General features: G+C 40.4%; 1 protein-coding gene across 6 annotated transcripts in view; it reads right to left on the bottom strand.

The window, feature by feature from the left end:
* The window catches only part of LOC124163549 (transmembrane and coiled-coil domains protein 2), a 410710-nt gene that overhangs the window by 168373 nt on the left and 223747 nt on the right, over positions 1-18590 (bottom strand). For 5 of the 6 annotated variants that reach the window (XM_046540530.1, XM_046540532.1, XM_046540528.1 and 2 more), the window contains one exon: positions 1014-1238. The exons of the other annotated variant lie outside the window; for it this stretch is intronic. In XM_046540530.1, the coding sequence (XP_046396486.1) occupies positions 1014-1238 (225 nt within the window). The remainder of the gene's footprint in view (positions 1-1013; positions 1239-18590) is intronic. 6 annotated transcript variants of the gene reach the window in all.

The following is an 18590-nucleotide window of genomic DNA, read 5'->3' as shown; positions in this document are numbered from 1 at the left end:
AAATACTGGAAAGTGTTTGTTATTCAAGATCTCCAATAATTATGCTAAAAGTACAATCTCGAATACTGCAAATACTTTGAATTTTGCGCCATACACTGTCGCACGCATGTCGTTGGTAGTTGACTCAGAATAACGTAAAGTTGATGAACACATCATATTCACGGATGAGAGTGGTGAAAAGATATCATTTGACATGGGGAACCGAAAATGATTGGGGGAAAAATCCGAAAATGCCCGGTTTCCCCCATGAAACCCCTCAAAAAAATTAAAATGGCAGGAAAAAAATGGACTTTTGGGGTACCTTCTGTAATGGATTGAGCTACTACTCCTGAACCATTCCACTCATCGGAAAGATCATCACGAATTCGAAGACTGCAAGGATGCAGGCTTCCCCTGATGTCAGTTTTGTTTCCTTATGCCAAACGATGACTCTGCAATAATGCATCAAAGCTGAAAAAAGGATCTAAATTCTCATTAAAGTAATAGTAAAAAACAACATATGTGCTATTGGCGCGGGCTATTGGCTGAATGCATCGATACACCAACATTCAAAAAATTATTTTCACCACTTCTCATTCTATTCAAATGGTTGAGATGATAACAAATCAGTTGGCATTGGAGATGACAAGTCTATCTAAACAAAGTCAACCAACAAAAACAGATACCTTTGGAAAAGTGCAACCGAAAATAGCTGATGTAAAACAACAACAATCGATGTGGGGAATTTATTTTTTTTTAATTGATTTTAAAAATGTATTATATATGTGCCTTTTTATTTATGCATTCATCAAGAGAAATAGAAGAAAAAATGTTCACTTAATATGCTTTGCGCAATTCTGGTATTCGAGGTGTTTGAATATCCGAGCAATGTTTTAATATTCGAATTCCATATTCGAGTTTGAGAAATCTGCTATTCAACCCATCTCTACCAGAAACATAATATTTCCTGAAAACTCTTAAGTATCCATCAGTGTAGAGAAAGAAGAGGAAAGGCCGTACATTATATGACTTACATGTGCTTTACTTGGCAAGCCGCCACCACGGCATGCTGATCTGTGAAGTGCACACTTTGGTGGCCAGGTGGGATATTTTGGATGGGTTTGTGGATTGAGGGGATGGTTCTTAATATCAATCCAAGAAGGGTCAATGGTCACGACGGAGCCATCAGGAGTGAGAAACCATCCCAAGCAGGTAGGAGTGGTGATGTGCTCCGACAGGATTCTAGTGGCCAGGTTTATCTATTGGATGCAGTCACAGGAAAAAAATAGATACGTTCCACCCACTCTAAAATAATAGGTATTTCATACTTCATGCAAAATCAAACATTAAAAACAAAATGAGATGATCAATGGGCTAGACGTGATCAAGGCTTAAAACAAAATTCAGAATTCAAAAATGAAATCATGAAGCTGGAAATCATCACACCGATCAATCATTTTCATGAGTGACTTTTTTGTAGAAGCAAACCAACTCAGGAGAAATTGATGGATAAAATAAATGCACTACCCAGCTAGCACAATGTAAATCATTGAGGTAAGTTCAAGGAATGAAATACAGAAGCTACTTCCACGTAAGCAGTTTACCTTCCCTATTAGAGTTCCTTAATTTCATGAGAGCAATCGTGGAATCGTTGGAGAAATTTTAGCACCTTCCAAGGGTATTGTAATTATTGTATAACTTTGGAGATTTCACTCAGACATTTATGTAAAAGAATTGGTTTCACATTCTATGAACATCTGCATTTTGTAAAGAAAGCTACATTACAATTTCATAATTTGAAAGTCATATGTACACTGGTAGAAAAAATTAATGCAAAGCTCATTGGCTTCTGAAAGCAGCCACTTCAGGAACTACTTGAAGATGTCCACCCTTCATCAAAAATTTTGCCCTTGTAATGCTCTGATACAACGAGGAATTTTAAAAACTGTATGCACCTTATACCGGGAAAATGATCATATTCGTCGCATTATGACAACGCGCAGAAGATCCAGCTATGAATTCTTCCCCATATCCTCCAAAGTATGCTTCACCCACGACTCACCTTGAATGGAGTTTACTCTCATCGGGACATCAGTGGACGCAGCCGACATATTGGACATTGAGACTGCCTCAGAGCTCAATTATTCCAGTGTCGTAGTGTGTAACGTATCATGCAACGAATCATAGGTTCCATGGATCAAGTCTCAGTGACGGATGATTTGATGCCAACGTAATGTAGCGATAATTAATTTTCTGACCGATACTTACAGTTTATTTACTTTCTATACTTACTTTATTTTTCCTTTTAATCTTTTGACGCACAAAAATTATCAAACTTCCGTGTTCTCTCTCTTTCGTCCAAATCAACAACCCATTATTGTTTTTTCATGAAAACTTTTAACTCTCATTAAATTACCGTATAAGCGCGTGTAAGAGGCGCACCTTTTTTCCCAGATATTGCAGCCAAAAATGGGGGTTCTCCTCTTACACAAACTTCTTATCTTCCCCCCCTCCCCTTCACCGGTTGCAAGTCGAAGGGGAACTGAGTGGCCTTGGTTTTCAGCATGAGTCAGTCTTCTGAAACCCTGGGTCAAAATCAAGGGGTCGGCAGGGGAGTTTCTCCCTTAGTGACATATTTTTAAAATGCTCCTGTTTGAATTTCTTGCAAGCATCGCGCCGTCACGTCGGTACCCCAGAGGTGAACATTGAAAAGATCGCACGGGGTGATTCGCTCCGGAGCGCGCGCTAAATTTATTGCCACGAGTGGGCATCCCGCGGCATTTATACTGCATATAGTAATACTGGTGTCACAACCTGCGGTTGAAAAAAATTCGAACGAGTGTGCTCATTGTTGGACTTAATGGTGGATAGAAGAAATCGGAAATGCTTATAAGTGAAGAGCGCTGAAGGAGAGGTCGATGGGGAGAGGGCTCCCTCCCCTCCGTATTTAAAGGTACGAGCGAAGGAGCAAGGGAAGAACACGTCCGATCTTGCATGTGACGTCGTTGCCTTTAAAGCAAAGGGGCGAAGGCGCAGCAATGTGATACGCAGTTTGCGTTGCCTGAGTTTCCTGTCCGTCTCGTCTTGTTTGAATGCGCTTATGCTACGCTTGTTTCTTCCGAAATTGTGCTGTTTGGACTATGTTGAATATAAGTAGCCTTATTTTAGCTATAAATCTTTAAAGATTTATAGCTAAAATAAGGCTACTTTAGTTTTTTGAGCTCTAATTGATTGACACAATAGTGTCAATCAATTAGATCTCAAAAAACTTAAATGCTGTAAGATATACGTCGCGTTAGGTCTAATTCTTTTTAGAACCTCGTGCGTGTCATACAATTTCTGAAAGATATCGAGATATCTTCGAGATCAGAAGGTGACTCACGTAGCATTTGACCTCCAGAAACTCGGGGAATTGAACCTGGTAGACCGAAAAAGGTCAGTTGGTGGAATGGGGTAGGGATGAAACACGTTTCCATTGTTCCCCTGTAACTTGATATTTTCCTGTGGAGTCTCGGAAAGGAAAAAAACAGCAGAGCCATTAGCTGATGGAGAGCCGAGTGTAGTTCCGTTAGGCCCCTTGCACACACACCGATTTTGGATGGCCGGTAAAATATTGGCCGATATTTTACCGGCGAAGCGATGCTTGCACACACGCCGGATTTTTACTGGTCAAACGATACGTTGCTAAGTTTTTGAGCCGGCGTCGGCGATCCACAGTGACAATAGCCGGCAGCTAACCGGCATTTTGCCGGTGCCGGCGTGTGGTCGGTACGTGTGCAAGCTCCAATGCTCTCCTATTGTTCACTATTGGAATGTGGACAGCCGATATTTTAACGGCCGTCCAAAATCGGTGTGTGTGCAAGGGGCCTTAAATCTACGACGTGGTTATTATCCTACGGCGCTGAGATTGCCCCGATTGTTCTTCAATCTCTTGGGAAAGCTCATGCCATTTGCCTGTCGTGTTTTGCCTTAAAATTTTCCACGGCTGCAATTCTATTGCAATACTCCTGCGAGAGCTTTTAAACAAAATTGTTCGTGAGTAGGACAAGCAACGTAGAGCGATGGCGTATGCAAAGAGAGGATCGGAACTCTTTCTACTCCCTCTTATGCCGCCGCAGTTATCAAAATTTCCTCTTTCAAATAGTACTGAAGGGGACATTTCAATAACTGTCGAAATTCCAGGCATACGTCTGCAACACCGCACGATAGGATAAAAAATGTCGCAAAATTTTTTTTATAGCTTCGATCCTCAAAATAGGGGTTTGCCTCTTACACGTGTGCGCCTCTTACACAAGCTTATACGGTATTGAGGGTTTTCTATTTAATTTATCACATATGTACATACATCAATACTGCACACACACTTTGGACATTTTTCCGATCTTTAAACTTTGCAAAACCTAGCACAAGGTCCAGAGGATGTTGCATGACTATTGAATTCTTACGCACTTATTTATTTGTTGAAATTAAACTCCTATCTTGCAAAACCATTAGGGCAGTTGTCTGTCAAGTGAATTTTGACTGCCTTTTCTACATCGCCCGGCCGTGCTTCAAGGTCCCTAATATTAATTGAATGTGTGATGCGCCATGGCCAACGCTACTTCCCCTGTTCAACGAAAATTCCTCTGAAGTTCTGCAGAGCTGAGTGAAGGCAGGATATCGAGACGCACAAACTCAATAGTTTTCAATCGGGAAAAGTAGGGCATCTAGGCATGCATTTCATCGGAAACATTGAGCTAATAAAATGTTGGGCTTGCCCTTAAGTTTGCAGCATAGGCTTTCACAGCTACAGGAATCGTTGTTAAAGCCTTTCAGGAGCAGCTGCGTGTTGCGCTTTGCCATGCGAGCTTTCGCATCCATTGCAGGACGCATCATCAGGCATGCATTACAGACAAAACATGCATTACAAATAATATAAAAAAATTATTTCATTATGATCATGGAACTAATATTATTTCGAAGTCTAAAAATGTATAACTGTTGGCATTTTCTGCTGTTTATTTAGTCCCCATTTTCAGATTTTGAAGACTTTCAACACTCAACATAGGTTTAGAGCAGCGGTTCCCAAACTTTTTCTTTCTGCGACCCATTTTAGCCCATACGTTTTAGCCGCGACCCCCTAAAAATGGTTGTCTAAGTTTAAGTACATAGTTCACTTTATTATTCGCACATCTCGCGACCCCTTTCCGAACGGCCCGCGACCCCCCTGGGGGTCGCGACCCCCAGTTTGGGAACCGCTGGTTTAGAGTATAGAATAGAGCTCGATTATATGAAGGAATTTTGTGTCAGAAATGCGGTTGTTTTATCTGATACACATTTTTGTACTGTAAGTCCAAAATACCGTATAAGCACGTGTAAGAGGCACTCTACTATTTTGAGCTTCGGAGCTAAAGAAAAAATCTTTTCGGCATTTTTTTATCCTATCACGCGGCGTTGCAGACTTAAGCCTGGACTTTCGACAGTCATCAAAATTTCCTCTTTCAATACTAATAATTCACGCGGCGTTTTTCAGCTTAATTTACACCTTATGTATGGCGCTCGGAGATGAGTAGGTATTCATTTATAGTCTTCGCCTTATGATGCTTACTAGGGACAGTCGGATTACATACCTCAGATCCAAATACATATCCACGAATAATGCCCTTCACCTTAATGTACTTCCGATCCAAATTCGTCAAAGAAATTGAATCTGAATCCAAAATTTTCAATCAATCCTTTCGTGAATGCAACATCCCATAAGAGGAAGTAGAAAGAGTTCCGATCCTCTCTTCACAAACACCGTTGCACTACGATGCTTGTCCTACTCACAAACAATTTTTTTTAAAGCTCTCGTAGGAGTATTGTAATAGAATTTTAGCCGTGGAAAATTTTAAAGCAAAACACGATAGGCACATAGCGCAAATTTTCCCAAGAGATTGGACAACAATCGGGGGAATCTCAGCGCCTTAAGATAATAACCAAGGCATAGATTTCACGAAATAACCCCCGGCCCTCCATCAGCCCATGCCTCTGACGTTTTTTTCCTTTCCAAGAACCCACATGCCATGAATCACTTGCCTCAAAAGAAAAAATCAAGTTACATGGGAACAATGGAAATGTGTTTCATCCCTACCCCATCTCACCAACTTTTTCTGTCTACCAGGTTCCATTCTCCCAGTTTCTAGAGGCCAAATGCTAGTTGAGTCACCCACTGAGCTCTAAGATATCTCGATAGCTTTCAGCAATTGTATGATTGTATGACACGCATGAGGTTCAAAAAAGAATGAGACCTAACGCGATGCATATCTGACAGCATTTAAGTTTTTTAAGCTCAAATATATTGACCCAAAGATTTATAGTTAAAACAAGGCTACTAATATTCAACATAGCCCAAACAGGACCATTTCAGAAGAAACAAGCGTAGCATGAGCGCATTCAAGCAAGATGAGATGGACTGGAAACATCAGGCAGAGCGAACTGCATAAATCACATTGCTATGCCTTCGCCCCTTCGCTTTGAAGGCACTGTCGTCACATGCAAGATCGGACGTGTTCTTCCCTTTCTCTTTCTATGCCCGTAGTCTTCTTGTGTGAAAGGCGGAGGGAGCGCACTCCTTCCCCTCGACCTCTCCTTCAGCGCTCTTCACTTACAAGCATTTCCAATTTCTTCTATCCACCATTTAGTCCAACAATGTACACACTCGTTTGAATTTTTTCAACAGCAGGTTTTGACACCAATATTACTATATGCAGTATAAATGCCGCGGGATGCCCACTTGTGGCAATAAATTTAGCGCGCGCTCCGGAGCGAATCACCCCACGCGATCTTTTCAATGTTCACCTCTGGGGTACCGACGTGACGGCGCGATGCTTGCAAGAAATTCAAACAGGAGCATTTTAAAAATATGTCACTAAGGGAGAAACTCCCCTGCCGACCCCTTGATTTTGACCCAGGGTTTCAGATGACTGACTCAGGCTGAAAACCAAGGCCACTCAGTTCCCCTTGGACTTGCGACCGGTAAAGGGGAGGGGGGAAGACAAGAAGTTTGTGTAAGAGGCGCACCCTCATTTTCGGCTGCAATTTCTGGGAAAAAAGGTGAGCCTCTTACATGCGCTTATACGGTATATTCGGAGGGGGACTATACTGCGTATATCACATTGCTGCGCCTTCGCCCCTTCGCTTTGAAGGCAATGACGTCACATGCAAGATAGGACGTGTTCGTCTCTCGCTCCTTCGCTTGTAGCCTCATTGCTTCGAAGACAGAGGGAGCGCCTCCTTCCCCTCGACCTCTCCTTCAGCGCTCTTCACTTAAAAGCATTTCTGATTTCTTCTATCCACAATTTAGTCCAACAGTGAACATACTCGTTTGAATTTTTTAAACCACAGGTTTTGACACCAATATAATTTTCAATCGCAATACCCCTTATAATAGCGTCTGAAGATGATTTTTGAAAAATCATGCCCTTAGCGTAACGGAAATTACTCGGCAAGACAGATGTTGACTATATTCACAAGGTATTGCCCTTCAAAAATGCGCGTTTCTCTACGTTTGATAATCGATTACTATATGCAGTATAAATGCCGCTGTATGCCCACTCGTAGCAAATAGCAGTAGATTTATTGTGTGCCCTCCGTAGCAAAACACCCCACTCGATCTTTTCCATGCTCACATCTATCTGAGGTACCTGCCGACGTGACGGCACGATGCTTACGAGTAAGAAACGCAAACAGGATCATTGTAAAAATACATCACAAAGGGAGAAACTCCCCTGCCTTCCGCTTGTTTTTGACCTTGCTTTTAAAGGCCGCTTTACACGGTGAATGATCATTCGAAGGATCCTTACGGTACTAAGTTACAAACAGCTTTTGAAATTCTCAGTTGTATGAAAGCATTATGAGGGCAAAACTTTGTAAGATGTCTAATTTATGTTACATATAAATCAAGTATTATCAGATCACAGAAAAATTATAAATAAATTAAAAAGTGTTTCTATCTGTTTCATTACTCATTTTGGGGTACTGTAGAACTAGGTAGATAATTAATTGTTTGAGGCGTAACTTGGTGAAAGCGATTCATAATTAAATTAAGAAAGAAGAACTTTGTACTTTCACATTAATAGTATTAAGTATTAATGTGAAAGTACAAAGTTCTTCTTTCTTAATTTAATTAGGTAGATAATGTTAAAACATTTTCTTTAATTAACGATAAAATATGCATTCAAAAAATACACAAAAGCCATTTTCTTGATCTACATAAATGTTTGTAACTTATTGTGGAAGATGAATGCTGTAGACGTAGAGTTTTCACTACGTTCAGTTACATACAAAGTTCATGAAGTTGACAAAACAGCTAATTTCACGCGGAGTCACTTATTGCACTGGTGTGCCTCCATTTTCAATATTTTCATAAAACAAAAAATACATTAAAATTAAGAATAAAATTTTATTTAAAATGATGTACTACTTATTATTTTAGCATGCTCACAAGCCCAGATAAAAATTTGCAAAGTACAGCTGCATATCATTTTGACGCCCACAGTAAGGCCTTTTATAGGCACACAACCCTCAAGTTGTGGTAATATGATAACAATCGAAACTTATACCAACTCCCACTTCACTCACCCAAATGAATGATGAAGTGGATACTGTGGTCAGGCAAAATTTGCTCATCATCATCATCATCACTGGTCAACAATCCTAGGATTGGTTTGACGCAGCTCTCCACTCAGTTCTCCTATCACCTAATCTTTTCACTCCTACGTATTTCTTCTCTTTCACATCTCTCTTTACTTGTTCCATATATTTTGTTCGAGGTCCTCCTTTTCCATTCTTGCCTTCCACCTGTCCTTCAACGATTGTCTTCATCAGGCCATCATGTCTCAAGATGTGGCCTATAAGGTTGTTCCGTCTTCTTATTAAGGTTTTCATGAGGCTTCTCTTCTCTCCTACCCTTCTTAGGACTTCCGCGTTACTAACTCGGTCGATCCATTTGATTTTCATCATTCCTCTGTAGCACCACATTTCAAAGGCCTCTATCCTTGCTTTCTCCGCTGCGGTCATTGTCCATGCCTCACTTCCGTAAAGGAGCATACTCCAGATGTAGGTTCTTATAAATTGCTTCTTTACTTCCATACTTAAGTTTCCCGCTGTAAGCAGGTCTCTCTTTTGGTGGAATGCTCTCTTCGCCTGGGCTATTCTGCTGATAATTTCTTTCTTGCTTCTCCCGTCACTAGTTATCTTGCTTCCCAAATAACAGAATTCATCCACCTCTATCAGTTTTTGCCTCCCTATTTTAATGTTGGTCTTGACTTCTTCTCTTCTGCTGCATACTAAGATCTTGGTTTTCTTCGTGCTTATTTTCAGTTGATATCTACTCATTACCCTACCCATATTAACCAGAATATTTTTCAAATCCTTCTCTGTTTCTGCTATAACGGCTATGTCATCGGCAAATCTTAGCATGCTAATTTTTTCTCCATGGATATTCACTCCAAATTCCTTTTCTTTGATTTCATTAATGGCTTTTTCAATGTAAACGTTGAAAATTACGGGTGACAATGCACAGTAGGCCGGCCCTTATTTTTCAGAATTGCGAAAAGTTATGTTTTCCTGGTCTCAAAATGATCCAAATGAGGTCTATATTCACGTGTTAAAATTTGATTACTTTAAAATAACGGCAACCCGTGCCCCAAGGGCCCTAAGTACTAAGGACCCTCAATTGAGATTTTTGGGGTCGAAATAGTGCTAATCCTATGTAAAACGTAAAAGTAAAGTCATTTAGGGCCAATTTTCTGTTTGTTTTGACCTATCTCTAAGCGTTTAGGAGATATCGTCCGTCGTAATGCAATCCCCCCCAGGGCGCCACCCCGCACCGCGGCACCGCTGAGGTACGGCCCACACCACTTACTACAGACTTCCCCTCAACCCCCTCCCCTCCCTCGGCAAAGACTTTGCTCACACTGGCAAGATCTAGCCTCTGAAGAAACGTGCTTACCTTAGAAAGAATTTAATTGCCATAAAAATACTTCCAATCCAAGATATCAATTTATTTTCACTGTGTCCATGAATTTCGGTACATTAACCAAAATAAAATACTTTTTCATTGTATTTCTAATTCTTCTGATACTGTTAGGAGCGGAGAACCACACCTTTTCCTTTCTTCTTGAATATATTGAAATCTATTCCACCAATAACTGCATTTCGTTCTGCTCTTTATTTGCGTAAGAACTTTATTTCTTCAGCCCAAGTACATTTATCCGAGAGATTAATAGCACTTTCCTCCTCGTGCGTCAAAAATTCAATGGTACCGCTCCTTGCAATTTCAAACAAATCATCAAGTTTTGTTACGAAAGATTCTCTTCTCTTCATCTCTACTGTAGTTCGCTCTCTCTTTATGTCGTTGCACGTTCATCCATTCTTTGTGTCATTTTTCTAACTTTTCAATCGCCTTATTTATCGTAATAACAGGAATTCTAGTTTTGCACCATGGATGAGACGCATTTCTCTCGGTTTTTTGCACTAAGTCTAACAAATTTCGAACTCAGTAGGTGATAGAGAAACCACACAGCACTTCTCTCACTGTAGGTAAATTTGAGCCGAGTATTTCTTCACTTTCTTTTCCAACCAGTTCAATGCCTGGATTTAGTCTTGACTACATGCCTTTCCTTGTTGGTCTATTCTTAAAATGAACATCACGTTCATGATAAAGTATTTATTTCACCACTTTTCTCCTTACATCCTAAAAAACTTAGCACTGCCTATCCTTTGCACACTATACACAAGAACTATATCTATCTATTCACAGTGATCTACATCCGTGAACTGACTGCCTCGTTTCTTCTTCCTTGAATATTACTATCTACTATTGGAGCCCTGGAATCCCTGCTCATTCCCTTCATTCCTTTATTATTCATAGGCACAATTGTATCACATGCTTATAATATTTTGTACATAAAGAGCACTTTGGAACAAAGCCTGCTGGAATGGTTCGCAGCTGTATAGCGGCAAAAAATCAAGGTTTAAGGGGTCAGTACCCATTACATAGGACGGCGTTGAAGGGTTAAAATTGACATTATAGGCTTTAACAACATTAATCATGACTCAAGAGGAACAACCTATTCAATACTGCACCACTGGCATGTAAACATTGTCATCAGGAGCAAAGTCTTTGCCGAGGGAGGGGAGGGGGTTGAGGGGAAGTCTGTAGTAAGTGGTGCGGGCCGTACCTCAGCGGTGCCGCAGTGCGGGGTGGCGCCCTGGGGGGGATTGCATTACGACGGACGATATCTCCTAAATGCTTAGAGATAGGTCAAAACAAACAGAAAATTGGCCCTATATGACTTTACTTTTACGTTTTACATAGGATAAGCACTATTTCGACCCCAAAAATCTGAATTGAGGGTCCTTAGTACTTAGGGCCCTTGGGGCACGGGTTGCCGTTATTTTAAAGTAATCAAATTTTAACACGTGAATATAGACCTCATTTGGATCATTTTGAGACCAGGAAAACATAACTTTTCGCAATTCTGAAAAATAAGGGCCGGCCTAATGTACAGCCTTGTCGCACTCCTTTCTTAATTCTTGCTTCTTCACAGCTGGGCCCTGATTTTATCATGGCTACTTGGTTTTTGTATAAACTGTGGATGATTCTTCTGTCATTATAAAGAACCCCAATTTCCTTTAGGATTCCAAGCATTGTGCTCCAATCCACGTTGTCAAATGCTTTCTCTAAGTCCACAAACGCAACGATTGTTGGCTTGTTCTTTTCCATTCTCTTTTCTATGAGCAGTCTTAGGGTCAATATTGCTTCCCTTGTGCCTTTGTTTTTTCTGAATCCAAATTGGTCCTCATCCAAGTACTCTTCTGCTTTTCGTTCTATTCTTCTATATATGATCCTTGTCAGTATCTTTGATGCATGTGTAGTAAGGCTTATGGTCCTAAAATCTTCGCACTTCTCTGCTCTTTTCTTCTTAGGAATAGGGATTATAATGTTCCTCTCGAAATCCTTTGGTATCTCACCTGTCGTATACATTTCACTAATGATTTTGTATAGCTGGTTCAACGTCTTCTCTCCTGAATTTTTGATTAGTTCTGCAGGAATGTCATCAATGCCAGACGCTTTATTTATCCTGAGGTCTCTTACAGATGCATCAAATTCCGATCTTAAAATTGTGGCTCCTATGTCATCGGCATCCACTTCCCTCTCGTTTTCGATAGCATTCGTTGAGGCGACTTCCTTTGTACAAATCTTCCAGATATTCCTTCCATCTCTTCCCTTTTTCTTCGTTTTCAATCAATAGTTCTCCGTTTTTGTCCCTAAGGGTATTACATCTTCCTTAAAGTGGTTCCTCACTATCCTATAAGCGTTATCCTATACTTTTCCATGTTTAAGATTGTTTTGCACGTCTTCGCAAATGCTTTTCATTCACGTTTCTCTAGCCTTCTGCGCTTTACGACATATTTCGTTCCTTATTCTCTTGTAACGATTCTGTCCTTCCTCTGTTTTCGCAGCCTTGTAGTTTCTTCTTTCTTCAATGGGACGTAATACTTCCTGCATGATCCATGTTTTTTTCATAACGACTCTTCTTTTACCAAGAACTTCCTCAGCTGCCGCCTGCAGACCACTTCTAATGGTTTTCCAACTCTCTTCCATTGGTTTGTTGGTCGTATCCTCCCCTATTTTATTTTCTACAGCCTCTTTAAAAGCCAGTTGATGCTGAACCTCCCTCAATTTTTCAACCTGCCATATGTTTTTCACGGCTTTCTTCAACTTTTTAAATTTAAGGTGGCATTTCATCATAACTAGGTTATGGTCACTATCGATATCTGCCCCTGGATAGCTTTTGCAGTCCTTCACAAATTTGCTATGTTGAAAATTTGAACCAAATCAATGACATATTCATCTTTATGCCACTAGAAAAATTTTCTTGCATGCATAATTCTTTCTATCTTCACCATTCTATATTTCCGCATCAAAATGACCACATTCTGAGAGAGAGGGTTCACACTGACTCTATCCCTTTTCAATTTCTGCCTGAACTTCACCCTGATTTCTGGTCCGAATTTTCCTCACTTCACAAGGCATCCCCAGAAATTGAGAGTACTGTTGAGCTCTCGCGCCGTGGGATTTTTTTCAGTAGTCAGCAACACTGAGTGATAATGGGGTAGTCTCTGAACACAACGGGCACCGGCAAACTTTATTTGCACCAAAACTCATGCCCTAGTGGTTGCTTCTGTGAAATACCTCGAAAAGAAATCCGCCAAAAGTGCACGCTGTCATAAGGTTCATTGTTGAAAAGGAAATTTGTAATTGGTTTGATTGGGGTATTTTCAACCACCCTGCATACTGCCCTGACTTGGTGCCTTCAGATTTTCATCTTTTCACCATCCTGAAGTTGACTCACATGGGTAGAAAAAAAATTTAACTATTGAAAAGGTGAAAGAAGAGGTCTGAAAGTGGATGAAGGAAATGGCGGCAGGAGAGAGTTGTCTGAGGAAGGAATCAAAGCACACGGCTTAAAATGGGCTGCATAGAACGGGAAGGCAAGGCCGAGAGTTGTGCAATGACTTTTAGGGCTGGTTTTATAATGTCTGGTTAAACTGGAGTTTAAGCTAAGCATCGGTTAAGTCCCAGAATTCTGTTTTATAATCGATGGTTAAGCCAAATCTGAGCGTTAAAGTGGTAGTCAAGCTAAACCATGGATTTCCCTCGGGTAAAAAGTTAACGTGAAGTTTAAATTGTTGAAAATGGCGTATGTTTTGAAATGCTGAAGAACCCTACGATAATATACGGAAGAAATAATCGACCAAGCGCAGCATCCTCCGTTTTTATCCGTATCTACGATATCAGCAATCAATTTCCAATATTTTTAGCACCACAATAGCAATGTAATAAGTGAAATATTTCCATAAGACCGGTGATATATCCGGAACGGACCACTATTCTACGGTATTCGCTACGAAATCCTTACAAACATCTCAAGTTTGATAATAATCACCATCCAATAAATTATATTGTCTATTCTATGGACTGCAGTCGGAGATCGTGTGCTAAACCCCTGAAAATGTTGAAGTTATGCAATATTTGTGCCGGCGTAGGAGTTTGTTATGATTTGTGCCAGCCAAGTGAGTTGATGAAAAATACTAGAATTACATATCGGAGGGAAGGAAGGAGGTGTAACAGGAGTGTAGGTATAGAAATCTGTTATTACCTGGTTTTGCTGACTTCATCAACGATTTCAAAATGTGTCGGTGTTTACAAAGACAGTTTGAATTAGAAGAACAGCCAAGTTTCGTATTTGGCAATCGAAAGAGAGAAAAAGATCGTATCTACTGATTGCATTCTGATTTACTAGCATGTGATGTCACTATAGAATTCATAATTACTTCTGAGGATATATGTTATGAGGTGAAAGTATTTTCGTATTTCCTTTTCCAAAGGATGTTTGTCAAAGTACTACTATAAAAATTGTAGGTAAGTCCATTAACAATATTTGGTGTACGGCTTGGTATTTCTTGGAGATAAATATATAGGAATAAGTGAGGCAAGTGAAATATTGCATGGAAAAGAAAGTATTTAGCACGTTTCGTACGTAATGTTGTTGTGCTGCATTAGAACATGGGCAAAACCCACTTGAAGCACGCGCCACAGCGAAGAACACGGCACCACGTGACCTCCCCTCACACCACACATCTTCCCCTCATCTCCTCTCACACCTTCCCCACTCCGGCCCGCTGCCTTCCCCTTACACCACGCGCTTCCCCCACTCCCGCATCTACTGGCGCACCTGCTCTCACGCCACGCGATTCCCCCACTCCCGCGTCTAAACGCACACCTGCCCTCACACCACCTCCTCATCGAACGCGTCACCACGTGTCCCAGCGGAGCACCCTCATTGGACGGAGGGCGGCCAGGCAGGGGTATATAAGGAGGAGCCCGAGACCAGGGAAGGCAGTACGGAGACGGGAGCCTTAGGAAACGGAAGCCGATTTGACACCCTCGTCGGCCTTCCTTCCTTGTGAACGGAACCCTAGGGCAAGAGCCGATTTGACACCCTCGTCGGTCCTCTTCCCTTCCTAACGGAACCGTACGGAAGTAGCCGATTTGACACCCTCGTCGGCCTTCCTTCCTTGTGAACGAAACCCTAGGGCAAGAGCCGATTTGACACCCTCGTCGGTTCTCTTCCCTTTTTAACGGAACCGTACGGAAGCAGCCGATTTGACACCCTCGTCGGCCTTCCTTCCTTGTGAACGGAACCCTAGGGCAACAGCCGATTTGACACCCTCGCCGGTCCTCTTCCCTTTTTAACGGATTTCGTCCCCTACCTCAGCTGGAAGCCGCCCGCGGAGTCAGAGGATCGGAGCTGAGACGGAGCACTTGGCCGGTGACCACTGATGCCGCCATCCCGCCTGCGGCTCGTGGACCCGCCGCCAACGCCGGAACCCCCGCCAGAGCTGTCGTGGATCCCCGGCGATCCCCAGAGAGGCCGTTCTGGACCGATCCAGCCCAAGCCCCGCGGAAGCAGTAGCCGCGCCGCAGACCTCGCCACCCACCTTTGCACTCAATCTTGTAGGGGAAAGTAATCAATAAACACACCCTCGGGGTGTTTTAAACTACTCTGAACGTAGTTTCCTTCCAAGATGCTTACCCGATCCCGTGTACCGGGGTGGGTCTCCCTACCACCTCCGGAGGTCGCTGAACCCGCGACAATGTATACAAGATACTGTTTGAGTTTTCTTTGGAAGCTGAGAAAGGCAAATTGATACAACCAATACAGCTCGTGTGGGTAAAAAAGTAAGAATGACTGATTTGCTCATAAGATGGTATGATATATCAATGAATTTGTGAGGCAAATGAGCCTTTGGAGTGTGGAAGTTTACTAATTATTGTACGTTTTGTGACTAAAGTAATGACCTCTTATCCTTTTGATAGAAAAAGATTTGGAAAGGCACCTTAAGCAAGAAAAGTCTTCTCTTCTCTGAGCGTTCTAATGTGTAGCCTTCAACGGAAAAAATTGCGACTTTATTGCCTAAGTGCTGTTCGTAGCCAAACACAGGTTATGTACTATTAAAACCTCCTAGCAAATTATCTACCATCGAAAGTATCTGCAGAGCTATAGAATCAGTGGTGCATCTGCCATCAAAAGTAGCTTCAGAGCCATAGAATCAGTGGTGCCCATCTAGATATCTCATGTTAAAATATAAGAGTGCCAATTTGGTTACCAATACTTATCTTATTTCAGGCTTGAATGTTTTAATATGGTGAAAATAAACAATTCGATACTTATCCTGAAAAAGTTTAATTTTATTCCATACATTTGAGCCTTAATTCAAGAGAATTTGGACCCTTGTACCTGAAGACTCATGGAAAATATGGAATATATGATATCAAAGCCAGATCAATCAAATAAATATTATTTTAAGGTTCTTAAGCATTGTCTGCTAAGGGAATATATTTATTGAGGTTCTCAAGCATTGTCTGCTAAGGGAATGTTTGAAACAATCAGAGTCAGTTGTATTTCTTACAATATTGAGCCAGCTGGGCTACTCTTGCTTGCTATTGGGGAAAGCTGTTGTCTGTGTACATATGTATTTGCTCATGAGGATGAATTTACAGGAAATGACTGCATTCACCACCATTCCATTCATTATTTTCTATGCTTATCAGTGACCACTGAAATTTTTTCATCGATAAGCTCTTTCAAAGTACCTTGTATGATATTGAGCAAGATATGGTGGAAGTTCTTCATATTAGTAAAATAAAACATTGCAGTATTTACACTGATTTTTATTATAATGATCAAAGCCAGATCAATCAAATAAATATTATTTTAAGGTTCTTAAGCATTGTCTGCTAAGGGAATATATTTATTGAGGTTCTCAAGCATTGTAATATAATATAAATATAATAAAATATAATAAATATACTATTTAAAAAAATATTATATAAATATTATATTATAATAAATATAGAAGCTTATAATAAAATATTATAATAAAATCAGTGGAAGTATTGCAATGTCTAATTTTACTAATGACTCTATCAAAGTCTTAAGTGGGATCCCCTTCCCGGATAGTTGACTCGCAGATAAAAGTGCTACATCTGAATATTCAGTGTATTCGCAATAAACTGCTTGAACTTGAAGTGCTCGCGAGTGAATATAAACCGGATGTGATTTTTTTAAGTGAACACTGGTTAAACCAAGAAGAAATATGCGCAATAAAACTCCCAGGGTATCGCACTGTCGATGTTTTCTGCCGTATAAACCATAAAAATGGGGGTGTAATTATATTACTGGAAGAATCACTCTGCCACACACCAGTTAAATGTACGAATTTTCCAAGATCGACTGATAAAATTTTTGAGTATTGTATTGTTGAAATTATGAAAGACGAGTGTAAATTCATTGTAGTTTCACTGTATCGATCTCCATCCACTGATTTCCGGGTGTTTCTGGATAAATTTCAACGATTAATTGAAGAAATTCATAAATGTAACAGGTACTCTAAAATTATAATAACCGGTGATTTCAACTGCAATTTACTCCACAATACAAAAGACAAAACTGATTTCTTAGATATTCTTGCCGCTTTTGATATCAAAATAACAAACTTTGCTCCCACTAGAGTTACTCACTCCACTCAAACAGTGATAGACAACATCCTAACCAACATTGACCTCAAAGATGTGAGCACCCAGGTAACTCATGAGCATATCTCAGATCATCTTCCCTTAATTGCTACCTTTAGATACAATGCAAATCCTGAAGCAAAGTGCCAAATCAAAAGAAACTTTTCTGACCAGAATATGTCACATTTCCTACTGTCTCTCAATTCCCAGGACTGGTCAGAGGTCTTTAATGCTAAATCTTTTGAGGAGAGTTTCCATAGTTTTTACTCAGTTTATCTGCACCATTTTAATGTGTCATTTCCTATGGAAACGAGAAAAATACATTCTTTTAGACAAAAAAAGTCCTGGATCACAAATGATATAAAATTCTACTCATCACTCCTTAAAAAACTGGCATATGAAACAAAATTGTCTGGTAGTTCCCAAAGCAAAGACCATTACAAACTCATGAAAAAACAGTACAGACTTCTTCTCTCGAAAGCTAAAAAAACATATAATGATGCAACTTTATCTAAAGCTACTAATAAAACTAAAGCTGCTTGGAAAATTATAAATAGTGCCAAAAACAAAGATAAAAACTATGTCTTACCCAGCTCTCAATTCACTTCTAGTGAAAAGTCAAAATGTATGTATGATCTAGCTGATGCTTTTAATAAGCATTTTAGTTTGTTACCTGACACCTCAGATGTAAGTCCTGGCACTAATTCTGCTGCGTTTAAGGCACCTTCTATCTTTATGATGCCCTCCAATGAAATAGAGCTAAAGTCCGTAATAGCAAATTCATGCCAATACAGTTATAGTTCTGGTGTTGATGAGATCCCTGGTAATGTAATATACCTCAGCTATGATATGATTAAGTCTCCATTTCTGCATCTAGTTAATGAATCTCTGAGACTTGGAATTTTTCCAAACTCACTCAAAGTGTCTAAGATTGTGCCCTCTTATAAGAATAAAGGTAATACTGATGATTTGAATAACTATAGGCCAATTGCACTGCAAAATG

This window comes from Ischnura elegans, chromosome 8 (assembly GCF_921293095.1).
Source record: "Ischnura elegans chromosome 8, ioIscEleg1.1, whole genome shotgun sequence".
Classification (NCBI taxonomy): domain Eukaryota; kingdom Metazoa; phylum Arthropoda; class Insecta; order Odonata; family Coenagrionidae; genus Ischnura; species Ischnura elegans.
The sequence above is the reverse complement of the archived record's forward strand: the minus strand, read 5'-3'. Positions and strand labels throughout refer to the sequence as shown.